The sequence below is a fragment of the Apodemus sylvaticus genome, chromosome 10 (assembly GCF_947179515.1).
Source record: "Apodemus sylvaticus chromosome 10, mApoSyl1.1, whole genome shotgun sequence".
NCBI lineage: Eukaryota > Metazoa > Chordata > Mammalia > Rodentia > Muridae > Apodemus > Apodemus sylvaticus.
In genome coordinates this window covers 92175791-92203386 of record NC_067481.1, presented here as the reverse complement: position 1 = coordinate 92203386, position 27596 = coordinate 92175791, and the positions used below count along the sequence as shown (strand labels likewise).

At 39.8% G+C, this 27596-nt stretch overlaps 1 protein-coding gene and 1 pseudogene across 2 annotated transcripts in view; one reads left to right on the top strand and one right to left on the bottom strand.

Moving 5' to 3' along the window:
• Ranbp17 (RAN binding protein 17) overlaps positions 1-27596 on the bottom strand; it is a 308050-nt gene that overhangs the window by 31121 nt on the left and 249333 nt on the right. For both annotated transcript variants that reach the window (XM_052196787.1, XM_052196788.1), the window contains 2 exons: positions 19287-19501; positions 17800-17938 (listed from right to left, as the gene is read on the bottom strand). In XM_052196787.1, the coding sequence (XP_052052747.1) occupies positions 17800-17938; positions 19287-19501 (354 nt within the window). The remainder of the gene's footprint in view (positions 1-17799; positions 17939-19286; positions 19502-27596) is intronic.
• On the top strand, positions 2090-2691 carry LOC127694971 (60S ribosomal protein L17-like; annotated as a pseudogene).

Below are 27596 nucleotides of genomic sequence, written 5' to 3'. Positions count from 1 at the left end.
GATAGAAAGAGGAAGTCTCTCAGGGAGAGGACAAGAGTTCACAGCATGGCAGGAGGCCCTCAGCTTCGTTTCACTGACTGCACTGCTACTTTCTGAGTGAGATTTTGATTTTGTCATCATCTGTAAAATATTTTGCAGAGTTGAATGAGAAAATAAGTTCTTCAGTAACAACAAATAGCTGATTCATGCTGAAGGCTTACTACATGTTAGTAACAGCATTTAATGTTTTACATGGATTGTTGTTTTTAATCTTTTACCATGGCCATAAAATAATTATCCTGGAAGAGGAGGGGGGGGAGCTGAGAAATAGTGTCTTTTTCATTTTATGTTTGAGACATGAATGTCTGATAGATTAGAGGTCTGAGTGACTTGGAAAATGGGGAGCTAAACTGGTCTGAGAGAATAGTATTGCAGAGAAGCTAGGGCCCATGTTTAGTAATCCTTAGTAAAGAAAGGCACCTGGCTTGAAAATGTCACATCATTATGGAGCCGTGTCCTAGAAAGAGAAAAGAGGAGGTCTTAGGGCTTCGAGATAGAGAAAGGACAATGGTAGGCCACACAGGATCTTGAGGAATGAAAGGCTGAACGAAGGTTGTGGTATGGACATCAGTTCACTGGGGTATGACATCTTTTAAGAAAGGAGCAGCCCCCAGCCTCTCAAGCTTCGATGTATGTCCTCAGTCTTCATCACAGCCCTCACCCTGGGTGCTCTGCAGGAAGAAACCCCAAGCTCTGCTAACTTTGGGAGGCAGCCCAGGAATCAAACATTCACTTCTTGTTTTCCTTGCTTTTTTTTTCTCTTTCATTTTTCTACATTTGAAGCTCTGATCATGAAAGTAAAGAGCAATATGCTATCAATCATATATAAAATTTAAAGACTTCACATAATTTGGTGACCACACTGCCATGCAAGTTGCATTAAAAGGGTCCAATCCACTGAGTCAGCTGCAGAAAAGCCAGGTAAACACTTTAGACTCAGAGGTTGGTGCACACAGCTTTGCAATAAAAGCAAGGGGTTCCATTACGGTTGATTTATGGTTGGGGCTTTGAAAAGGATGAATGTTATTTCTAGGTAGTTTTAAATGTATGGAATCATAAGGATCACAGGCATTTGGTCAAAACAGGATGAACAGTGCTGAAGATGAGACATTAGCATTATGACATCTTTATCTGCAGAGGAACCTCTCATGTGGGAGTCAGAGTCTAATAGTGACTTCTCAGAGAGTGGGCAGACACCATGGATGTTTAAATTTGATGCCACTTCTTGGTTTTTGGAATATTTTGAAAAGTATCACATTTATAAAGTAGACACATTTGGAAACGTTTTGATACCTAGTAGGTGCTCTGATTTCTGTAGCCATTCATTGTTTGGCACTGAAAAAGCCAAGTGCTCTGGCTCTCTTACAAGTGGTCTCCACAGGAATCACAAGCATCATTAGTAGCTCTCCTGCTTACTAAGGGCCACCATGGAAAGAAAACTGCTCTGAGAAGCTAACTGTGTACAAGAGCTGCACAACAGAGAGTCGGGAAGATGTAACGAGACTGAGTTAAAAATCTGCCTTCAGCTCAAAATGCATCATAGCACAGAGATGAAGGTCTTGGAAAAATGTAGTCTGACATTTCCAGAACAAAAGGACTACTGGGGAGGGAGGATAGTAGCTCTGGAAAGAGGCAAGCACGAATCCAGGCCTTTGAGCTGTCTCACTTCACATCTATGGTGTGCAGCACACACAGCCCAAGCCGGCACTGCTAGGAAGCTTTACCAGGATCCAGCACACACAGGCTGTGACAGTGCTCCCCCAACGGCAGGCACAGGATGCAGCACACACAGGCTGTGACAGTGCTCCCCCAATGCAGGCACAGGATGCAGCACACACAGGCTGTGACAATGCTCCCCCAATGGCAGGCACAGGATGCAGCACACACAGGCTGTGACAGTGCTCCCCCAATGCAGGCACAGGATGCAGCACACACAGACTGTGAATTAACTTGTAGAAGTTAAGCCTGGTTCTTCCTCCCAGTCACATGCCCCAAAATACATTAGACTCAGACTCAAAATGTATTTATACCTCTTCCTGTAAGTGGCCAGAGGTGACCTGTGAAGATGGTTCACTACTCTCTTGACGCAGAGAACCCCACAAAATCATGCAAATCAAGAGGCTGAAACCTTCCTGTTCACTTTAAGAACACTTGGGAAACTGCCCAAGCCATCAAAGGTATGCATATCCTCAAAGCCACCAAGTACCTGAAGGATGTCACTTTAAAGAAGCAATGTGTGCCATTCTGGCAGTGTAATGGTGGAGTCGGTCAGTGCGCCCAGGCCAAACAGTGGGGCTGAGCATAGGGACGGTGGCCAGAAAAGAGTGCTGAATATTTGCTGCACATGCTTAAAAACGCAGAGAGTAATGCTGAACTTAAGGGTTTAGACGTGGATTCTCTAGTCATTGAACACATCCAGGTGAACAAGGCACCTAAAATGAGCCGACGAACCTACAGAGCCCATGGCCGGATTAACCTACACATGAGCTCCCCCTGCCACACTGAGATGATCCTCACTGAGAAGGAACAGATGGTTCCAAAGCCAGAAGAGGAGGTTGCACAGAAGAAAAAGATATCCCAGAAGAAACTGAAGAAACAAAAACTCATGGCATGGGAATAAATTCAGCATAAAATAAATGCAGATAAAGTTAAAAAAAATGTATTTACAAATACCTTGGCCATATAGCTAGGTTCTTCTCTGACTAGATCACAACTTAAAACATCCCACTTATTTTAACCTACATTCTGCCACATGGCTGGTTACCTGAGCTCAGTGCCATGTGTCCATCTTGTCACATCTCCCTGGACAAATCTTACTTGCCTGGCTCTATCCCAGAATTCTTTCTGTCTACCAGATGTCCCACCTCTATTCTAGCTTTTCCTATAGGCCATGAGTTAATTATTTGACAGGTAATACACCCACACAATATACAAGGTATTCTCTCTACACCTCTTTATCACACCTTCCTGCTAAATCTACCTGATAAAAGTTGCAGCTTTGACAGCTGGGAACCTGGTATAAAAGGTTCTCCTTGTATGTATGGTTATGTTATCACTTAGGTAAATGATAGGTTAATTAGACCCTGTGCCTTCAGGGTCTAGTTGCCTATTGAAAGTAGCCACTTGGATTTTTTTTTCTCAGCATGATACACAAGAAAAAAAGAGAATTACTGGTTGTGTTTTGACCCTACATAGGTCTCAGTTCTATAGTTTTGGTGTAAAGTAATGGGATAGAATCAGAAAGTTAAATCAGTAATAAATTAGTTGCTTGCCTAATATTCTGATCATAGTATTTTTAAAGGTACATAGTTAGCATTCATTAATGTTTATAGTTTCAAGCTACATTTTGTTTGTCCATTTGTTTGTTTGTTTTGAAACAGAGTCTCACTATGTAATAGTGGCTGGCCTGGAACTGATTATGTAGACCAGCCTAGCCTCTAACTCAGAGAGATCCCCCTCTCTGCTCCTGAGTACTAGGGGATTAAAGGTGTGCACTGTCACAGTTGGCCTTCAGCTAACTTTTTGAGCACTTTTCTTCCACTACCTTCATTCTTTTACAAGTACAGAGCAAGCCTAGGACCTACAAAAGGCTGCTCTTAATGATTCCCAACTCATTGGTTCAATAATTATTATGTATACAAATGCTGTGTAATAAATAGTATTCTAGACCTTGGCAATGCTGAAGGGAGTAAGACATGGAAACTTGTAGTTTAGTGGTGAGTGATGCACAGTAAATAAAGAAATGCTCACACAAGATGATGCCGAGTCATAAACGGTAAATAATTTCAGTGAGGTGGTAGCTAGAGATTGAGTAAGTGTGTAGTTTCTGAAGCCATGGTCATGAAGAAGAGGTCAGCTGTAGCTGGGGCTACAGTCCACATGAAGGGAAAGGGTACACAAGGCACTACCCGTGGACTGGTTGCATTGGCTGCCAGGGTGGCTTACTGGACAAGTACTTGCCTCGGAAAAGTGAGGGCAAGCAAGACGACCAATCAACTGCATACCACCTGTCATCAGTAAATGTGTGTAAATGTCAGGGTAGCTATCTTGCCATTTCCAGGATTCTTGAATGGATGTTCAGTATTAATATATTAATAGTGAAACACTGAAGAAATACATTAGAGTTTAGTGAGACTGTACATCAGTTTTTCCCATCATGAAAAGTGGATGTTACAGGGAGGAGATGGTCACGGATTTGCTATATAGTGAAAATATCACCTAACTCTTTTAGTAAGTATTTAGCAAATGTTTACTGTACTGTGCCTGGGAATAAAGAAATGGTTAAGAATGACTGCTCTTTTACTGGCCAAAAGGGTCCAGCAGACACCTTTCCCCAAATATTCTTGAGTATTTCCAATGCTATTGGTTAGATTCTACAGCTTGATGGAATGGCTACTGATGGCATAAACCTAGAAAATCTAGCTGGGGTTTAACTGAGAGCTTTATCCCTACTGGCTAGCATGCAGTGTTGGAAGGTTTTGTGCATGTTACCACAGGAAAAAAATAGTCCTCAATGTTACCCAGCTACAAACCCTGTGAGCAACAACAATGACCTGCTTACAAGACAGGCCCACGGGTGTAACAGTGGTGTGGGTGTCATGAGAGCATCCAACCACATTTACAAACTGGACTTAAGGCATGCTCAGTGGGATGAAATCTACCATTGAAATTGTTAACGAGGAAGAACCTAAGATGACCACGGGCCTAATGAGAAAATAACGTTAGTTTGAGAAATGAACACAGCAATAAAAATGACACCTAATAACATATTTCTATACCCACAGATCAGTGTCTCACTCAACCCTCATCAGAGAAGTGACTTCTCTTGTAGACAGTAAATAACACAGGGACCCACAACTGGACAATGTACAGAGAGGGAGAGACTTTGGAGTGCTCAGTCCTAAGTGGGATATCATTATCATACAATCCCCAGAGATTGTGCGCTCAGAGATCTATGCAGAGCCAGGATGGTGGATGATTTCTGGGAAAGTTTTCTAGACACAACACAAGAAATATGGCTATGATCAAAAACTTAGGGTTAGGGTTAGGGTGAGGACATACAGCGCTCCTAGATTATCCTGCCCACTTCTGGTATACATTTGTTCTTAAGAATGAAAGAATACTGACTGCTCTTCCAGAGGTTCTGAGTTCAATTGCTAGCAACCACATGGTTGCTCACAACCATCTGTAATGGGATCCCACGCCCTCTTCTGGTGAAATGAACAAGCACAAGAACCACTCTGACAGAATCAGGCACATAGTATGTGTTCACTGTCCCTGTGTCCACAGCAGCAATGGGACTGTGCTCAGCATCCTTCATGTGCTAATTTGTCAACATCCTGCTGAAATGCAGATCCCAGGCCTGATGAATATCACACTTTGAGAATAACAGAACTGCTTGCAACTGATTCAAAATCTGTAGTACTATGATGTAAGATAACAGAATGTCAAGCTAAACTGTAATAACGAAAGACAAGACTTTTGCTTCTTCCTGCGAAGGATTAACTGCTATGAGGATTTCCCCTTCTACTATAAACAACCAGAAACAGGACAAAATATATGAAACAACAGTTTTCAATTACCACACAACAAGAAGTATAGGACTATTAAACCTGAGGAGAGGGGAATGAATGAGGTAATCCTTACAATTGCCGTAGCGCACACCCAAAGCAGTCTGGACTGCAGGACAGAAAGGGCAATCCAAATAAAGGCAAGACTGAGACAGCTATAATTGTGTGCAAAGTACCAGAGTGTGGGAATCACAGAGGGGTCCAGTTACAGAGATCTGTAAGGGAGTTTCTATTGCTTTCCTTGCACACAAGAGAAGAAACTCACCAAAGCTGCAAAGATGAAGGCTAAAGGCTCCTAATTAATCCAAAGGGCCAGAACAGTTCCTGAGAATAATATAACATGTGGGCACTGAAGTGTCCTCTAAAGGCTACCTCTCAGTATGCAGCTCAACTACTCTAAAATAAATGCTATCATCTCAGCTTAAATGAATGAAATTAATTACAAAGTAACTCAACTAAAAGAACAGAATCCAAAATCCTAAACATTACCTACAATAAAATTCACAATATCCGATATCCAATAAAAAAATCAAGACATACATAAGAATATATAATCCATAAAAAGAAAAATAAATAAGTAGAACAATATGTAAGAAATTACTCCAGTAGACAAAGACCTAACATGACTTTCCTATAAAACAGTATCAGAGTTAAAGGAAACCATGAGCTTAATGAGAACGCACAAGATACAAAAGGCCAGTAAGATCAGTGGAGCAGCTGGGACAGAAGTCTTCCTGCCACCATTGGCACCAGGGAGCCAGGAGACTCCACAGCCTTCTGTGTACAGCACACCAGGAGAGAGTGATCTCCTAGCAGCACTTTCACTTCTTATTTTATTTTATTTTATTTATTTATTTATTTATTTATTTATTTATTTATTTATTTACACTTTCACTTCTGAGAGCAGAGGTGAGATCTCCACCTTTTCTCTGGAGGGGACCAGCTAGGAGCACACAGGGCATAAGATCAGTGGAGCAGCTGGGATGGAAGTCTTCCCGCTGCCATTTGCACCAGGGAGTTGGGAAACTCTACAGCCTTCTGTGCATAGCCCACCAGGAGAGAGAGATCTCGAAGCAGTGCTTTCACTTTTGAGCTCAGAGGAGTAAGGACACACGTTTACAGGCTCACAGGAGGAACAAACTCCAGCCAGAGACAACAATACCAATTAGCACCAGAGATAACCAGATGGTGAAAGGCAAGCACAAGAACCCTACAGAAACTAAGGCCACATGGCAACATCAGAACCCAGTTCTCCCGCCACAGCAAATCCCGGATACCCCAACACACAAGAAAAGCAAGAGTTGGATTTAAAGTCGTATCTCATGATGCTGATAGAGGGCTTCAAGAAAGACTTAAATAACTCCCTTAAAGAAATACAGGAGAACATTGGTAAACAGGTAAAAGCCCTTAAAGAGGAAACACAAGAATCCCTTAAAGAAATACAGGAAAACATAAACAATCAAGTGAAGGAACTGAATGAAACCATCCAGGATCTAAAAGTGGAAGTAGAAACAAAAAAGAAATCACAAAGTGAGACATCTCTGGAGTTAGAAAACCTTGGAAGGAATTCAGGAGTCATAGATGCAAGCATCAACAACAGAATATAAGAGATAGAAGAAAGAACCTCAGGTGCTGAAGATACCATAAAAAACATTGACTCGCCAGTCAAAGAAAATACAAAATACATAAAGCTGGTAACCCAAAACATCCAGGAACTCCAGGACACAATGAGAAGACCAAATCTAAGGATTATAGGTATAGACGAGAGCAAGGATTTACATCTTAAAGACCCAGTAAATATCTTCAACAAAATTGTAGAAGAAAACTTCCCTAACCTAGAGAAAGAGATGCCCATGAACATATAAGAAGCCTTCAGAATTCCAAACAGACTGGACCAGAATAGAAAGTTCTCTCTGAACATAATAATCAAAACAACAAATTCACTAAACAAAGAATATTAAAAGCAGTAAGGGAAAAAGGGCAAGTAACTTATAAAGGCAGACCTATCAGAATCACACTAGACTTCTCACCAGAGATGATGAAAGCTAGAAGATCCTGAGCAGACCTCATACAGACCCTAAGAGAACACAAATTCCAGGCCAGGCTACTATAACCAGCAAAAACTCTCAATCATCATAGATGGAGAAACCAAGATATTCCATGATAAAACCAAATTTACACAATATCTGTTCACAAATCCAGCCCTACAAATGATAACTGATGGAAAATGCCAACACAAGGAGGGAAACTACACCCTAGAAAAAGCAAGAAAGTAATTTTCTTCCAACAAAACCAAAAGAAGAAACCCAAACAAACATAAAAATAACATCAAAAATAATAGGAAGCAACAATCACTATTCCTTAATATCTCTTAACAACAATGGAATCAACTCTCCAATAAAAAGACATAGACTAATGAAATATTTCCCATGTAAATCTTCAACTTTATCAGAAAATGTAATTCCCCTTTTAATTAATTTAGTAATGGTTTTTTATGTCTACCATTTTATATGCATTATTTTTCATGATAATCTTCAATTTTAATGTCTTTCTATATATATTTCCTCTATTTTATCAGAAATGTTTTCAATGTTAATCTTTGATTTTATCACAAATGTTTCTAATTCCACCTTCAATCAATTTAGAGTTTTTATATCATTTTATATGTAAAATTTTCCATGAACTAGTCAATTTTAACGTGTTTGTCTATATATTTATTGAATTTTACCAGAAATATTTTCCATGTAAATCTTCAATGTTATCTGAAAATGTTTATAATTCCACCTTCAATCAATTTAGAATTATCTTTATGCCTATCATTTTATCTGTATAATTTCCAATGATAATCTTTAATTTTAACATGTTTTCCTATATATTTCTTCAATTTTATCAGAAATATTTTCCATGTAAATCTTCAAGTTTATCAGAAAATGTTTATAATTCCACTTTCAGTCAACTTAGGAATACTTTTATACCTACCATTATTATATCTATATAAAATTTTCCACAATAATCTTCAATTCTAACATGTTTTTCTACATTTTTCTACAATTTGAACAGAAATATTTTCCACATAAATCTTCAATTCTATCATAAAATGTTTCTATTCCATATCAATTAATTTAGCAATGTTTTACATGTCTACCACTTTATGCTTTAATATGCAACGAAAATTGTCAATTTAACATGTTTATCTGAAATATTTTCCATGTAAATCTTTAATTTTATCAAAAAGTGTTTTTTATTCCCTTTTCAAAAAACAAAACAAAACAAAACAAAAGATATAAAAGGTCAAAGGGTACAGTGATGGATCAGCTTCTAGGACCAGCTACTGACAGAGGAGGCTGAGTCTCAGCACTAAGAGCTCATGGTCAGCACAGGCAACAAAATGATACTCTGTCTTACATACACACACACAGGATTTTTCGAGAATGAAACTATAATATCTGAATAAAAAGGCACAATATTGGGGCCAGGTAAAAGAAGTACAACATTGATAACAGATTAAACATTGTAGAAAAACATCTATGAACTTGACCTATAGCCATAGACATTACTGAAAGAACTGTCTGTCCCCAGAAGGCACAGTTGAGCTGTACTCCACCAAGAGGCTGAGAATGTGTGTGTAACTGGAGTTTACATAATAAGGAGACAGACTGTGGCTGTCCAATATAGTGTACAGTATGAAGGGTGTGATGGTGAATGGCTTTAATCCCAGCTCTACGGAGGCAGAAACAGGCAGATCTATGTGAGTTTGAGACCAGCCTGGCCTACATAAGAGTTCAAGGGCAGTCAGAGCTACAGTGAGACTCTCAAAAATCAAAACAAATTAACAAACAAAAAAAGTGAACTCTGATAAATTATTTGAAGATACTCTTAATAAAGGCAGCTCATAAACCCATGAAGATAGAAGATGGAATTATTTGAAATATTTAATCAGAGCTGAGCAAGTTGTCATATTCCTGCAATCCCAGCTACTCGGATGCAAGGGCAGGAAGGCTATAAGTTCAAGGCCAGTGTACTTAACACAAGCTGGAATTATCACAGGGAAAGGAGCCTCCCTTTAGGAAATGCCCCCATGAGATCCAGCTGTAAGGCATTTTTTCAAGTAGTGATCAAGGGTAGGAGGGCCCATTGTTAGTCCTGGGTTCTATAAGAAAGCAAGCTGAGCAAGCCAGGGGAAGCAAGTCAGTAAGCAGATCCGGCCTCCAGGTTCCTACCCTGTGTGAGTTCTTGTCCTGTCTCCTATGGTGATGAACAGAGATGTTCAGGAGCTTGGATGTTGAAAACAGTGTAAATGATGGAGGCCTGGCTTGTGAAATTTCAGAGTGAAGATTAAAGACTCTTATTAGGGCTATTGTAGTTATGATTGTGAAGATTCTATGCTTTTGGTTAGCTGGGGCTGAAGAATCAGCTGTGATTAACAAGATACCAGAACTACTAAAGGGAAACCTTTGCATCACTGGGTGATTGATGCTTTTGGTTAGCTGGAGCTAAGAAATTAGCAGTGATCAAGAAGAGACCAGCATCACTAAGGTTAAATCTGGGAAGTGTTTCCTGAGAGCACAAAGAAGTTGTGTTCCAGAGGTATGGTTGTACCTGGTTTTGACAACCGGACTTGGTGATGTATAAGAGTCACCCAGGTAGTACTGATTTTGAAACACAAAGGAATAGCAGCTGATGCTTGGATAGGTCATTGGTGAAGGTGAAGCCTCAGTGGCAGCTGAAGGCCCAAGACTAAAGGGGTCATACAGATAAGTTGAGGCTTATCACCATGAAAAGAGTCTATGAGAGGCTATTTGTGAAAGTGCAGTCCAGTTGCAGCAGAAGACAGCAGTGTTTTAGAGATACCAGTATCATGAGATGACCACCAAGAACAGCATCAGCAATGGAATACAGACAGCTGGAGCCTAGAAGACAAGGTGCCCATCTAGGGCAGAGATGGAGAAGTGACCCAAGCTCTTGGACGATCCCAGAAAATTGTGAGTGGACTGTTAAAGTTTGATTTCACTTTTGATTGTGACTGTGCCCTGATATTTTTTCCCTTTAGAAGTAATAAAGTATTTTAGTGGAGCCCACAGTTAAGAGACTCTGAATTGTAAAAAGACTTTGAATTTCAAAAGAGATTGGATATTTTAAAGGGATTGAAATTTTTGTATGTAAGAACTTGTAAAGACTGTGGGACTCATAAAGTTATTTAGATTGTGGGGCTTAATAGTGATGTGATTATGAATTGTCAGAGAAAGGAGCCTCCCTTTAGGAAATGCCTCCATGAGATCCAGCTGTGGGGCATTTTCTTAATTAGTGGTCAAGAGTAGGAGGGCCCATCGTGGGTGGTGCCATCCCTGGGCTGTTAGTCCTGAGTTCTATAAGAAAGCAAGCTGAGCAAGCTAGGGGAAGCAAGCCAGTAAGTAACATCCCTCCATGGCCTCTATATCAGTTCCTGCCTGCAGATTCCTTCCCTGTGTGAGTTCCTGTCCTGATTTTCATTGGTGATGAACAGAGATGTGGAAGTATAAGCTGAATAAATCCTATCCACTCCAACTTGCTTCTTGGTCATGATGTTTTGTGCAGGAATACAAACCCTGACTAAGAAAGCTAGAAAGTACTACACAGAGAAGCACAGTTGTCTGAGAAAGAACTAACCAAACAACAGACCAACCATAAAACCCATTCTACTGACTTAAACCCAATGATTTAAAACAAGTAAAGGGTTTACTCTAAATAAGGAAATGGAAGAGAAAATGGAAGTAAGAACAAAGATCAGGTGGACTCTAAAGATTCAGACCCCAATCCATGGGTAGTTAAACACCTGAAACCCTATTTAAACGCAGAAAACTCAGCTCTAATAAACACGTCTAATCCTAGATATATGTTACAGAATGTCTATGTCCTCATCCCCAGAAACTCTGAACATATTAGGTTTCACAGTGGGGAATTAGGTACTGTTTTTCAAGTGAGACCCAGTGTAAACTCAACTGTCCTTAGAACTGGAAGAGAGAGTTACTTAGAAGGAGTTTTCTTTGTAGAATTCTAAGAGATTACAATTCTGGTGCCTTTGTATTAAATATTTCAAAGCTGGAGATAATAGGGCCTTGCTGACATCTGACTTTAACTCATACCAGACATAGAAGATATAAAACTGTAAGGGAATACATTTATGCTTTAAGGTATTAAGTTTCTGTTACCTTAGAAATAAGGCATGCATGTGCTCTATAAATAATCAATAGTAATTGTAAAGGCACTTTTATGACTATTAAGAGGATGCTGGGTGGTGAGGTGGCTCTGTGAGAAGATGCTTGCTGCCAAGCTTGATAACCTAGTTTGATCCTTCAGACCTTCATAGTGAAGAACAAGACCTGACTCCTGCATGTGGTCCTCTGATCTCCATATGAACACTATGACACATGCACCTCACCCCAAATAAATACATGTGATAAGGAAACAAGGTATTATCAGACAGAACTTTCAGAAAAAAGAATATTACCACAGAGTGTGAGGGTCATTTTGTGATAATTTAAAGGTAAATTTGTCAAAAGAATACCATAATTTCAAATATCTATGTACCTGACAGGAACTTTGAAATAATTTTTTTGGTTTTTTTTCTTTTTTCCTGAGACAAGGCTTCTCTGTGTAGCCCTGGCTGTCCTGGAACTCACTCTGTAGACCAGGCTGGCCTCGAACTCAGAAATCCGCCTGCCTCTGCCTCCCAAGTGCTGGGATTAAAGGCGTGCACCGCCACCGCTGCCCAGCTAGGAACTTTGAAATATTTAATATAAAATCTGATAAACCAAGCAGAGACAGAGAGTTAGGACACAGCTATAATTAGTTAGACTTTAGTATTTCTCTTGACAATTCATAGAACAAGTAGATAAAAGAAATTACACAACTAACCAGAATATAGATTACCAGAAAGTCATTAATCCACTGGGAGTGGTGGTATACACCTTTAATCCTGCCTTTGAATCTCAGGCAGAGGTAAACAGATCTGAGTTTGAGGCCATCCGGTCTATTGGGTGAGTTCCAGGACAGCCAGGGCTACACAGAGAAACCCTGTCTTGAAAAACAAAAACTAAACCAATTGACCCACCGACCGACCAACTGACCGAGCAACCTACCATTGAGTATATTTCTATGACATAATGAAACAAAATTACACTCAATAATGTAACAAAGAGCATCTTCAAGTAATTGAAAACTAAGCAATATCCTTCACAGAATCACCTAATAATCAAATGAAGATCAGTAGGACAATAAAGAGATTTTTCTGGTTGTCCTGTCTAACAGCTTTCTGGGGGTACTTAGGTTTATACCCACAGATTTGAACTCTTCTTAACTTTGGTTAAAGAAGCTTCTTTTTGCCAGGGGAAGTGGTTAATGCAGAGGTTCAAAACTGATCAAAGTGCTGAGAATGAGTGACCAAGGGTGCTCAGTCTTAAACAGGACATCTGTATTAAGTCCTCAATCCCTAAGACCCAGGGAACATCTTAGTAGAGTGGGCGGGGAGAACTAAGGCCATGAAGGAGTGCTGGGAAAGGCTGCTGGACAGGCCATGGCCACTGGACTCATCAACTCACAGCAGCTATGGCTACCTACACAATAAGGTATCAAAACTCAAGCAAATCCTGGAGTGAGACTCAAGAAATCCACCCAAGCCAATGAACTACTAGCAGTTGATAGTCCTGGGGGTGGGGAGTGGGTAGGCTTTATACTGGTATGTCTCCAAACTCGAGTAGATGTGTCCACCCTTGAGCATATGGGCAGGCAGCATTGACTGGTCTTAGAGGGTATCTTAATTAGGATTTCATAGTTGTGAAGAGACATCTGCGTTCTACCCTGGGTGGAACCTGACATAGAAGACCTCAAAGCCTGCCTCTACAGTGACATACTTTCTTCAAAAAGGCCATACCTCCTAATAGTGGTACTCCCTATGGGCCAAGCATTTAAACACATGGGGCCATACCTATCAAAATGACCACATTCCACTGGCCCCCACAGACATGTAGCCATACATATACCACAGTTTCAACTATATTTAAAATCTAAAGTTCAAATTGTATTGAGATTCATGCAATCTTGTAACTATAATAACCTATAAAAAATGACAACAACAAAATAAACAGATCATCAACTTCTAACATAAATGGCACAGGGCATGCATTACTGTTCCAAAATGTAGATAAAGAAGCATGGTGAAAAAATACTGGATCAAAGCAAGACTGAAAACCAGCAGGGCAAACTCCAAACTCTGCATCTCCATTGTCTGGTGTCAAAGAACTCTTCAGATCTCCAAATCCTTTCAACTTTGTTGATTCCAACAAACTTCTTTCTCTTGGGCTGGTTCCACTCACATCTACAGTTTTCCTTGGCAGATATCCCATGACTCTGGCATCTTTAACCTCTTGGGATTGTCAAGGCAGTCCAGGCTTCCATGTAGGAACACCCTGCCACACATCTAGCCTCAGCAGCTTACCTTAGTTTAGGAGGGAGATTCCATAAACTCTTTCTTCTATCCTTGACTCTAAAGCCAGAACTATGTGGCAGAAGCTGCCAAGTTCTGCTTCAATGGTTTTCTATATTGCCTAAGCATGGCTGTCATGGAACTTGCTCATAGACAAGGCTGGCCTTGAACTCAGAGATCTGTCTGCCTCTGTTTCCTGAGTCCGGTGATTAAAGGCCTATATTCCACACCTGGACCTAAGCTTTTCTTTAATTCCTTTTCACAGGATAGAAGCTGAGTTTGGTAGAATGTTGTCCTGAAGTTACCACTACCTTAAATTCATTTAATATCCTCACACACAAGATTTAGCTCCATTCTACTTCTTTGGTGCCCCTTTAATCCCTGAGCCATCATACATTTTATATTTTCCCTCTCTAAGCTTGCTCTGTTTCATCAAAATCCTCTTCATAAAAGTGAATCACAAGATATAGTCTATGCTAGGCTGTCTTGAGACTTCCTTTGCCAAAGCAATTAATCTAAATCTCTTTACCTTAGCTTCAGGTAGACTCTTCAGACAATGGCAAAAAGCAACCACATTCTTCACCAAAATATTGTGAAAATGATCTGTAGGCAACATACTAAAATTCTCCTCTAAAACTTGTTGAGCTTTTCTAATCCATGGTCCCAAAGTCCATATTCCTCCAAACAAAAGCACGGTCAGGCCTTCTGTAGCAATACCCCAGTCCCTGGCACCAACTTCTGTCTTAGTTTTGGTTTTATTGCTGTGAGGGGACATCATGACCACGCAACTCTTGTAAAGGACATTTAATTGGGGCTGGGTTACAGATTCAGAGGTTCAGTCCATCATCATTATGGCAGTGTGCAGACAGACATGGTGTTGGAAAGATGCCTGAGATATCTACATCTTGATCTGCAGGGAGCAGAAGGACAGTGTGTTCTACAGTGAGTGTAGCTTGACCACAGGAGACCTCAAAGCCCGCCCCACAGTGACGCTCTTCCTCCAACAAGGCCACATCTAATAGTGCCTCTCCCTATAGGTCAAGCATTCAAACACTTGAGTCTATAGGGGCCATACCTATTCAAACTATTCAGTAACCACAGTGGGTTACTGAAAAGAGTAAGAAAAAGGACATGTTGGCTAGGGCCTGAGGAAATCTGTGGGGTCAAGTGTGTGTGGGGTGATACAGAAATTAGTATGTATGTATGTGTATACAAGTTATGAAATCCTCAAAGAATAAAATATTATTAAAATACTTTAATTGAATAATAGTAAAATTAGAGTATGTTTATTCTGTGAGATATACTCATAATAATGCTGATTTAGTATTTGAATAAATCATAAAAGGTCGAAATTCAAAAAACCAGACTAGATAAGAGAAAGCAAACTTAAGTATAGAAGGAAGAGATTGTACTTAGTAAAGTAAAAATAAGAAAATGGAAAAATCACCAACATGAAAGCTTTGCAGTAAAACTGGTAATTCCATCTAGAATGACAAGGAGTAGAGAAAATAGGGCTCAATGAGCAGTATCAGGATATCACTACAGACACTGAGAGTTGCCAGACATTATACACAGTCCAACAAGTAGATTATTATAGACAGATGATTCAGACGCACTGGATAGGAGGTGGCTACTATGAACAATCTTATGACAATAATGCAAGAGGAACTTTAGGTAAAATGGACAAATCCTCCCCACCCCCTTCCCTTTCTCCCTCTTGCTCCAGTCCCCACACACTCTGGGCCAAAGGTCCTTTATTTATTTCTCATTACAGATGGTTGTGAGCCACCATGTGGTTTCTGGGATTTAAATTCATGACCTCTGGAAGAGCAGTCAGTGTTCCTAACCACTGATCCATCTCTCCAACCCAGACAAATTCTTAAAGACATGAACAGCCAAATCTCTGGTGATATAATAAATATTAAAGCGCCACTGAAGAAATTTTGTTTATAGTTGGAAATTTCCCTAAGAAAAATCTAAGTCTGATGGTTGAATTGGAGAATGCTAGTAAACATTAAACAACCCCTGTACAATTCTATGCAAACCTGAGACAGCAGAGGAGGACACATTTCTAAGCTCATATTATGAAGGCACAAAACTAACACTATCACATGTCAGGGTTATAAAAACAGAACAAGCTGGGTGCGTGTTAGCTCTTATCTTTAATCACAGCACTTGAGATGCAAAGGCAGGTGAACCCTGCTTCGGAGCTGCAATGTGAGTTCTAGGACAGCCAAGACTACACAGAGAAATCCTGCCTTAAAAAACCAACCAACCAACCAACCAACCAACCAACCAACCAACCAACCAACCAATTAACCAACCAACCAACCAACCAAAAAATCCAAAGCAACAGCAAACCTGGAAAAAGAAAATAGAACAGTATATAAGAACCATAGGAAAATATATTAGTATAGAAGAATTCACCAATATATGACACAAATAAAGATGTAAAAATATGTATCAAAATCCTATCACCCCAAGTAAGTAATGCATGGTTAGTTTAACCTCTAAATATGATCATTAATATTAATATATCCCCCTCCCTGTGTATGTTCTTACTAGTATTGTCCCACTTAGGTTTCTATACTTTGATAAAATTCCATGACCAGAAGCAACCTGAGGAAGAAACAGTTTATGTTATCTTATATCCCTCTGCTTCTTGGTCACTATGAGGTTGGAAACTTTGTTCTGCCAAATGCTTCCTGCCATTTAGGCTCAAAGTAAGGGGAACATGAGACCACAAACTGAAATTATGAACCAAAATATTAACATTCCTTTCTTTATGTTGACTTCTCTCAAGCATTTTGTTGCAGAAATAATTTACTAACAATATATGAATGACAAATAAGCATAGAAATGTCCTCAAATTATTCACTGGCATTATGAAAATTAAAACCACAAAGAAATTCTATTTCATATATATTGTGATGGGTCAGCATGAAAAGAATCACTCAAATGTAAGGATGAAGAACAGCTGTAACCTTTCTATAGTGCTGTAGCAAAGCATTATGGTCATATTGTAAAATGGCATCTCAGCACTGTAAAACTGACAGCATACAACCCAGAAATCCTACCCCAGGTATTTGTTCAAAGGGAATACGAAGAATTGTCAAGTAAAAACTTGTGCATGAATGTTCATAGTGGCTATATTCAAGATAGTCAAGTAATGAAAACAATTCTAACAGCTATTAGATGATAAAAGAAGTGTGGTTCTCCATATGATGCAATTATACTCAGCAAAAGCTGTGAAGGCATAAGTGAACTGACTTAAAAACAGCACAGATGATTCTCAAAGGCATTCTGTTAAGTCAAAGGAACAAGATACAAACCGTTTCCTATTTTAAGAGCCCACTTTATGAGAGTCTGGAAAGAGAAAGATAGTTTCCTTAGAGTAGGGTTAAGGGTAAGGAATAAATTTGATGAGGACATACTTGAACTTTCTGTAATGATACAAACACTTTAGAAACTGTTGTGATTCATTATTATGTATGCACTCGTTAGAACTTTTTGGACTTTTATGGTATTTAAACTATGTCAAAACTGATTAAAATGAATAAAATATTAAAGTGTATTTTCCCATTTGCAAGTATTAGCTTGTAAAATAACCTTTCAGTTGGTCTGATAACATTTCTTTTCCACTAATAGGACAAGAATGTCAATGAACACATACATTAGGAGAATGAAGGCAAGTGTTTCCTGTAGAGAACAGTCTTCTATGGTCCTTACCAAGAGTGGTGAGTCCCTCGGAGAGAGATGTGAGAACGTACAGGAGCACAGGAGGCTCCAAGTTGGTGATGAAACTCATGTGGTCCTGGGTGAGACATTCCAGGAGTGGATAGTAAGACTGGCTCAGTTTCCGATATTGCTACAGAGAGAGAGTAAATGTCAAGCTACATGGACAGGACACCTATAGGACAGGACACAGTCCGCTATATCTGGACAAGGCCAACCCACTTAACAAATGATTATTTATATTTATCATAGTAGTGATGAGAAAATACCTGGGAGAGCTCAAATGCAAAGAACACAGTATCAAGGCATCACACTCATGGCAAGTATAACCCAGAGCAGTACAGCATCTCACGAAATGACAACATCTCCATAAGCATGCTTACTAAGATGTGGCTTCTGATCCTCACTCCAGACTCAGTCAATAAAAAGCTCTGAAGTGTGGCTTTCAAATAAACATTTATTTTCATACATGGTAAATCCAGTCTCATGGTACCCTTGGGTCTGAGAACTTCTGAGGGGTTCTCATGGAGGACCACAACTGTAGTGAAAAATCCTGTCAATGAGGCTGATGAATACGGTGACTGATAGATTCCAGGTTCCACTCTGTAATTTCTGTCATTGAGGCAGTGCTTACTCTGTGAGCTTTTCACTCTGTTGCAGGCTACCTACCCTGGATTGAAGTGCTGTGCTCTAGTCCATTCTAAGGTCTAGGAACATTACTCACATGAGCTCACCAGGTGAGGTGAGAAGTCTCAACTAACCCAATCCTGAACTTGGTTATTTTAACAAGTACTGAAAACACATCGAACATACAAATGGCTTCTGTATAAACTGTCAGGAATGTTTTAAAGAAGCTCTGCTGAGACAAGTCTAGACATTTGCATTTCTAATGAGCTTCCAAGACATTTTTGAAAGATTTCAAAGTTTAAGGTCACTAACATACATCACAGAATCAATGTCAGAGCAGAAAAGGGCCAAGGAATCACAATTTAAAGCTCACTCATTTAAAAAGTGTGCCCTACAGGACAGAGGTGATTAACTGAGGTAAATGACTGCCCACCATTTAATATGTCATATAGTTCAACACTCAGTTAACACTATCTGCCATACCCAAATTTTAATACAAAGGAAGTTCAAGCAATAAGTGGAATGTCAGGCAGGGGAACTCTGCACCCAATCCTGTTATTTCCCTTTGTGAACCATGAACACAGTTGAAAGCAGTTCATGGACACTATTAAATCTACTTTTCATGAGGAAGCTGGAACACTCTGGTGACCAATGGTTAGGGTTGACAGCTCTGATCTTTTCAGCCTGTGTGTTCAATTATATGAATCATCACCATTGCTGTCCAGAGCTGGTTAAATCCAGAGCTGGCAAATGTAGTGGCATTTGGATCCCTGGGCTTTACTGCAACAATTCCAGGCCTGTGGTGCTGGCACTTCACATCTCACATGAAGACCCCAGGGCACAGCAGTACTTACCAGCAAGTCACTGTGAGACACTGACAGCAGCATTTTGACAAAGGCCTGGAGTACATTGTCAAAATGGTTGTCCCCATACAACTTGAAGACGCCAAAGCTGACATAATTTCCACACAATGCAGACTTGAGAGCTGAGTAGCAGATGGAGATGCCCTTGAGTTTCATTGGATAAATCTCATCTTTGGAGAGAGTCCCAAGAGACAGGATCTGATTTCCTGTTGCAGGGTAAAAGCAGAAAGAAAGTGATATGAGAAGACAAAATTCAATGCACACCAGCATTTCACCATGCAGTTAGTGGGTAAATTTCCTTCAGCACTTCCACCCACAATGAATCATCCATTGTAAAAAATATAAATATACAAGACATCTATTTGGGAAGAATGAAGAGCCCAAGGAAAAAAATCAATTAAGGGTACCATGGAAGGCATACATTTTCTTATTTGGATGGTGACTACACTGATACATATATAAAGCTGAAGAAATGGATGAGAGACATACTCTTCAGATTGGTTTATGTACTTCAATGTAAATGTTAGGGTAAGGGGTGATGAGATGTCTTGGTGGCTAGGGACCCTTGCTGCCCAGTCTGAGGGCCTGAAATCCATCCCCTGTGGTGGAGGGTAGGTTGTCCCCTAACTTACACACATGTGCTGTGATTTAGGTGTGCACACATCAATATACACATATACAGAAGTGCACAATAAATGCATACATAAATGTTAAAAAGGAGAGAGAAAAACTGAGTTAGTAAAACGTTTTGAGACAGAGAGAGCGAGTGAGAGTGAGAGAGAGAGAGAGAGAGAGAGAGAGAGAGAGAGAGAGAGAGGACAAAACAACCAATTAAGCAGAATCTCAGTATAGAGAGGCAGGCACAAATCCCTCCATTGCCTGAGGGGCTACAGCATCTGAGAGCTTCTAGTTTCCCTCAGTGTTAAGGCCCCTGGTAGGCTGACCACAAGGTAGGCACCACTCCCACGAGTGCCTGGGTAACACAAACTGGATTCATTGGGGAAGATGAACTCTCAAGTTGAGTGGGAAGAAATGGAAGGGAGGTACGGGAGCTGAGAGGTGAATATACTCAAAAGAGATTGCAGGAAATTCTCTGAGAGTTATCTTAAAAAATACTAAAAAATAACCAGCTAAATCATGAAGAAGAAGAAGAAGAAAGAAGAAGAAGGAGGAGGAGGAGGAGGAAAAGAGAGAGAGAGAGAGAGAGAGAGAGCGAGGGAGGGAGGGAGAGAGGGGGAGAGAGGAGGAGGAGGAGGAGGAGGAGGAAAAGAGAGAGAGAGAGAGAGAGAGAGAGAGAGAGAGAGAGAGAGAGAGAGAGAGGGGGAGAAAGGAGGAGGAGGAGGAGGAGGAGAAGAGAGGAGAAAGAAAGCCTGAGATGTAACTGATGCTAAATTCTGGGTGGTTTAATTTCCTATGTGAACTTAATTAATCTTAGGTTACTTTATTTCTAGGAGCCCTATAGATTTGGAATTAGATGAGACACACAGAAATTACTCACACTATACAAAATAATTACTGTTTCTTTTGGTCTTAGAAGATCTTGAGATGATTAGTTTAAAAACTCTACTGAAATTCTAGGCTGTGATGGCTAATCTTGGTTGTCAACTTGACCACATCTAAAACCCAAACGGCTGGCTGGGCACGTCAGTGAGGGGTCTTCTAGAACAGATCATTTTAGGTGAAAGACCCGCCTTAAATCTGGGGCATACTTTCTAGTGACAAGCACACATACGGAAGAAGGAAGCACTTGCTTTTTGCCTGATTGCCTACACTCTTTCTAGGCAAGTTAATCTATCCTGTGACTGGGGCATTGTTTTGATGATATTAAAACCTACTCTCCAGAATTCTAACACAGATTGAATTCTCACTAGGAATCCTCCAGGACCTCAGTACCATTTTGGTCTGTTGAGACATCCAGGCTCGAAGACTGAACTGAACAAATACCAGAATCTTAATCTACCCATTGAGAGATAGTCATTGTTGAATTATCTGGACTATAGCCTGTAAGGCATTCTAATAAATCCTCTTTTCATTTATATATATTATTCTATCAATTCTGTTCACTTATCTTTAATTTTCATTCATTTATTTATATTATTTATGTTTTTGTTTTTATTAAACTAAATAATTATTTAAAATAATTATTATTAATTAAAAATGTTTAAAATAATTATTTAAATAATTATTAAAATAAAATTATTTTAAAATACACAACTCAGTATCGACATTTTTAAGTCATCAAAATAATTCATAATAGTTAAATGCCTCTTAAATATACATATCTTCTGAAGCTAAAAGTAATATGTACTCAACCAGTTTTTAAAATCTATTTGGAATATTAAACATGAGAAGTTGGGAAAAAAAATCTCTTATAAAGTCCTGTATCAAAGGAAATTGTAACAGGTTCCTGATTAGACAGAAACCATTCCATAGGAATGCAAGGGAGAAAATGCAGCATAACTGTGGCTTCATAGAATGAATTGGATAGTGTTCCTTCTGGGCTTTTTTTTTTTTTTGGTTGGGAGACACTTTTAATGACTGCTTCTATTTCTTTAGAGGTTATGGGACTGTTTTGATGGTTTATTTGATCCTGATTTAACTTTGGTATTTGGTATCTGTGTACCCAAAACATAATCCACACATCAAATGAGATACAAGAAGAAAGCAGGAGTGGTCCCTGGTTCTGGAAAGACTCAGTGAAACAGTATTTGGCAAAACCAGAACGGGGAACTTGGAAGGGGTGGGAGGGAGGACAGGGGAAGAGAAGGGGGCTTACGGGACTTTCGGGGAGTGGGGGGGGGGGCTAGAAAAGGGGAATTCATTTGAAATGTAAATAAATTATATCGAATAAAAAAAAAAAAAGAAAATTGTCCATTCATTCAGATTTTCCAGTTTTGTTGAATATAGGCTTTTGTAGTAGGATCTGATGATTTTTTTTTTAATTTCCTCAGTTTCTGTTGTTATGTCTCCTTTTTTATTTATGATGTCATTAATTTGCATACTGTCTCTGTGCCCTCTGTTTAATCTAGCTAAGGGTTTATCTATCTTGTTGATTTTCTCAAAGAACCAGCTCCTGGTTTTTTGATTCTTGGTATAGTTCTTTTTGATTCTACTTGGTTGATTTAAGCCCTGAGTTCGATTATTTCCTGCCATCTACTCCTCCTGGGTATATTTGCTTCTTTTTGTTCTAGAACTTTCAGCTGTGCTGTCAAGCTGCTAGTGTATGATCTCTCCAGTTTGTTTTTGGAGGCACTCAGAGCAATGAGTTTTCCTCTTACCACTGCTTTCATTGTGCCCCACAAGTTTGGGTATGCTGTGCCTTCATTCTCATTAATTTCTAAAGTCTTTAAATTCATTTTTTCTTTCTTTCTTTCTCTCTCTTCCTTCCTTTTCTTTTCTTTCTTTTTTCTTCTTTCTTTCTTTTCTTCTTTCTTTCTTTCTTTTCTTTCTTTCTTTCTTTTTCTTCTTTCCTTCCTTCCTTCCTTCCTTCCTTCCTTCCTTCCTTCCTTCCTTCCTTCCTTCCTTGACCAAGTTATCATTGAGTAGAGTGTTGTTCAGCTTCCATGTGTATGTGGGCTTTCTGTAATTTTTGTTGCTCTTGAAGACCAGCCATAGTCCATGGTGATCTGAGAGGATGCATGGGATTATTTTAATCTTCTTGTATCTGTTGAGGCCTTTTTTTGTGACTGATTATATGGTCACTTCTGGAGAAGGTACCATGAGGTCCTGAGAAGAAGGTATATTCTTTTGTTTTAGGAAGAAATGTTCTATAGATATCTGTTAAATCCATTTGGTCCATGACTTCTATTAGTTTCAATGTGTCTCTGTTTAGTTTGTGTTTCCATGTGAGAACACTGGGGTGTTGAAAATCTTCCACTATTATTGTGTGAGGTGCAATGTGTGCTTTGAGCTTTGGTAAATGCCCTTGCATTTGAAGCACAGATGTTCAGAATTGAGAGTTCTTCTTGGTAGATTTTTTTTCTTTGATTGAGTATTAAGTGTCCTTCCTTATCCTTTTTGATAACTTTTGGTTGAAAGTTGATTTTATTCGATATTAGAATGGCTACTCCTGCTTGTTTCTTGGGACCATTTGCTTGGAAAATTGTTTTCCAGCCCTGTACTCTGAGGTAGTGTCTATATTTGACACTGAGGTGCGTTTCTTGTAAGCAGCAAAATGCTGGGTCCTGTTTATGTATCCAGTCTGTTAGTCTTTTTACTGGGGAAATGAGTCCATTGATGTTAAGAGATATTAAGGAATAGTGATTGCTGCTTCCTGTTATTTTTGATGTCATTTTTATGATTGTGTAGTTATTTTTCTTTGGGTATACTGAAAGATTACTTTCTTGCTTTTTCCAGGGTGTAGTTTCTTTCCTTCTGTTGGTGTTTTCCATCTATTATCCTTTGTAGGGCTGGATTTGTAGAAAGATATTGTGTAAATTTGTTTTTGTCATAGAATATCTTGGTTTCTCCATCTATGGTAATTGAGAATTTTGCTGGGCATAGTAGCCGGGTCTGGCACTTGTGTTCTCTTAAGATCTGCATGACATCTGCCCAGGATCTTCTAGCTTTCATAGTCTCTGGTAAAATTCTGATAAGTCTGCCTTTACATGTTACTCCACCATTTTCCCTTACTGCTTTTAATATTCTTGGTTTTGTGTATTTGGTGTTTTTGACTATTATGTGATGGGAGAAATTTCTTTTCTGGTCTAATCTATTTGGAGTTCTGTAGGCTTTTGTATGCTCCTAGGCATCTCTTTCTTTAGGTTAGGGAAGTTATTTTCTTCTATAATTTTGTTGAAGATATTTACTGGCCCTTTAAGTTGGGAATCTTTTCTTTCTTCTATAACTATTATCCTTAGGTTTGGTCTTCTCATTGTGTCCTAGATTTCCTGGATATTTTGGGTTAGGAGCTTTTGGCATTTTGCATTTTGACTGTTGTGTCAATGTTTTCTATGGTGTTTTATGCACTTGAGATTCTCTCTTCTATTCTCTTGTATTCTGTTGGTAATGTAGGAATCTATGATTCCTGATCTCTTTCCTAGGTTTTCTAGCTCCAGGGTTGTCTCCTTTATGATTTCTTTATTTTTTCTATTTCCATTTTTAGATCCTGAATGGTTTTGTTCAATTCCTTCACATTTGGTTGTATTTTCCTGTAATTCTTTAAGGGATTTTGTGTTACCTCTTTAAGGGCTTCTAGCTGTTTTACCCGTGTTCTCCTGTACTTCTTTAAGGGAGTTATTTATGTCCTTTTTTTTTCCAAGACAGGGTTTCTTTGTGTAGCCCTGGCTATCCTGGAACTCACTTTGTAGACCAGGCTGGCCTTGAACTCAGAAATCCATCTGCCTCTGCCTCCCAATATTTACGTGCTTCTTAAAGTCCTCTATCATCATTATGAGATGTGATTTTAAAGCAGAGTCTTGCTTTTCTGGTGTGTTAGGGTATCCAGAGTTCGCTGTGGTAGGAAAACTGAATTCTGTTGCCTTGGTTTTTGTGGCTTATGTTCTTACCCTTCCTTCTCACATCTGGTTATCTCTGGTGTTAGCTGGTCTTGCTGTCTCTGACTGTGTCTTGTCCCTCCTGCAAGCAAGCCTATGTGTCAGTACTCCTGGGAGACCAGTTCTCTCCAGGAGGAATTTGGGTATGGAGAGCTGTGTTTCAGCGTCAGCTTCAGGGTGCAAACAGAAACCGGAAGGCTCCTGTCCCTGGCTGTTCCTTGGTTCCTGTGTCCTGATGGCTCTGGGCGGGTCCCTCTTGGGCCAGGAATTTAAACAGAAGTGGTGGTCTTACCTGTGTTCTCAGGCGTGTCAGCACTCCTGGGAGACCCACTCTCTTCTGATGGTATTTGGGTATGGAGTTTTGTGGCATAGAATCAGTTCCAGGCACAGACTGAAACCCTTATTTATTTATTTATTTATTTATTTATTTATCAATCAATCAATTTATTTGATCTCTCTATGTAGTCCTAGCTGTCCTGGAACTCACTATATAGACTAGGCTGGCCTCAAACTCACAGAGATCTATCTGCCTGCCTCTGCCTCTTGTGTGCTGGGAGTAAAGTGTGCACTCCTATGTTCAGTCTTCTTTGTTTTTGAGACGGAACCTCTCTATAAGGCAACAGCTGTCCTGGAACTTGGTTGTTGCTATGACAACTAGGCTGGTCTTGAACTCAGACCACCTGTCTGTCTCTGCCTTCCAGGTGTACGCCATCACATGCTGCAGTTTTGTTCCTTTAGAAAACACTGACCAAAAAATACATATGCTGACCAATAACAAGACAAAGAATTGATTATATAATCACCTTACCATTTTAGTAGTACTTAGCACTTATAATCAACAGTTTCTCTGTCTGAAATGTATTCTGAAAGTGTATAGTTAAGTAGTGTCTATGAATTCTTTAAACAATAGACACACTCTTAGCACTTCTTTTTATTATTCAAATGAGTGTTGCTTTTAAATATAAAACTATATTAAATTTCTAAAAATGTAGAGGTATAGTATAGTTTAGTCTGGGCCAACTCGAATAAGAAGTAAGCTTCCAAGTATCCATCACCTGATCTGGCTGTGAGCAGAAGTGGCCCCAAAGGCAATCTTGGAGCTGGAGGAGGTGGAAGGGAAGCATCTTCAAGGTTTTCTGAACATGCTGAGAGCAATGGTGAAAAATGACTGTTTCCTGCTCAGAACCACCAATCCTGCTAATGATCTCAAGCCTGCAGTTAAATGCCTGGCAAGAGGCAGGCGTTTGCGACACATCTACACCAAACCACCAACAGCCTTCTATACCATGCACCAACAGCCTTCTATACCACACACCAACAGCCTTCCATACCACATATCAACAGCCTTTCATACCACGCACCAACAGCCTTCTATACAAGATACCAGTTTCTTCTCATTCTCATCATTTTAGATCCTGTTCCAGCATTTTTTTTTTTTTTTTTTTTTTTTTTTTTTTGGGTTTTCGAGACAGGGTTTCTCTGTGTAGTCCTGGCTGTCCTGGAACTCACTCTATAGACCAGGCTGTCCCAGAACTCAGAAATCCACCTGCCTCTGCCTCCAAGTGCTGGGATTATAGGTGTGCGCCACCACGCCCGGCTGCTCCAGCTTTATGATGTGCCCAATGTTTAGACTCCCTTGATGGTCCAACATGTTCATACATGTCATTACTTCAAGAGGACTAGCCAGTGGTTCCTTGGCCCCCAACCTTCAACTCTTCCCTTGAACCTACTTCCTCATCCCAATCATTTGTGTACATTTTCTTTAATTTCTAATTCTTCTGACTCTAGATACCATATACTAGGATCACAGACCTGCATCTCCACATCCAGTTTATGAGATGGTAGGGATCCAATCTTGGACTTTGAGCATCCTAGGTAAGCACGCTTGATAGCTTTATTATGATGACTAGATATGTACTTAGAGATTAAAAAGGACCAGTTTTCTAGTGGAGCATGAAATAGAACTAGTCCGCAGAGAGCTCCCCTCCATCTGTCATTAAACACTGCCATTTTGCTTGTGGCTCAGACATTTATGTAGCTTTTGCCTGTCATTTTGAGAACAAAAGTTTTGTCTGGAAAGTGGAAGTCTATCTTGGAACTTAGTAGCATATTTTGTACCCTTTCTTGACCTCAATCTAACTCACCTTAGAGACAGATACTATAGCTGCACAAACACTAAATGCAATATGAGAGTATTTGTTTAACAGCTACTATTTGTGAGGTGCTAGGATTAGCTCATGAACAAAACCAACTACTGCTCTGCGGAGTTCATTGTGATGGTGTGAAGAGAGTTATTACTAACTCTACTATGTGACAAATATGGTCAGAGTAGGGATTTCTGATGCTGTGATCATAGGGGAGACAAGCTCTGCTTAGACAGTGGACAACAGGAAAGACCTCTGGGAGCAGCTTATGTCTGAAGGGCCAAGCTTCTCAAGTGACCTCAGAAGATGTAATGTGTTCTGGGTAGATTAAGTACAAAAGCTTGTGTCTAAAAAAGTAGGGTACCACCTTGTCACAAATAAACATAAATCAAGGTCCCATCCACACCTTCCTTCTGAAGAAGAACACACTGTAGACAGACGAAAGGAAGAGCTAGGGTCATTCTGGAGGCAGCGAGGCACTCGTACACCTTGTGTTTGCTGGGGGCCAGAGACAAAGAAAACAAAGGTGCAGGCTTATTTATTCTGCCCTCCTCAAGGGAGAGATAAGGAGCATGTGCACCTTCACAGCCAGCTGGGCTGTCATGTGGAGTCTTCCCCCCACTCCCCGCTTTTCTCTCCCCCCAGCTTACAGACTGTGACAG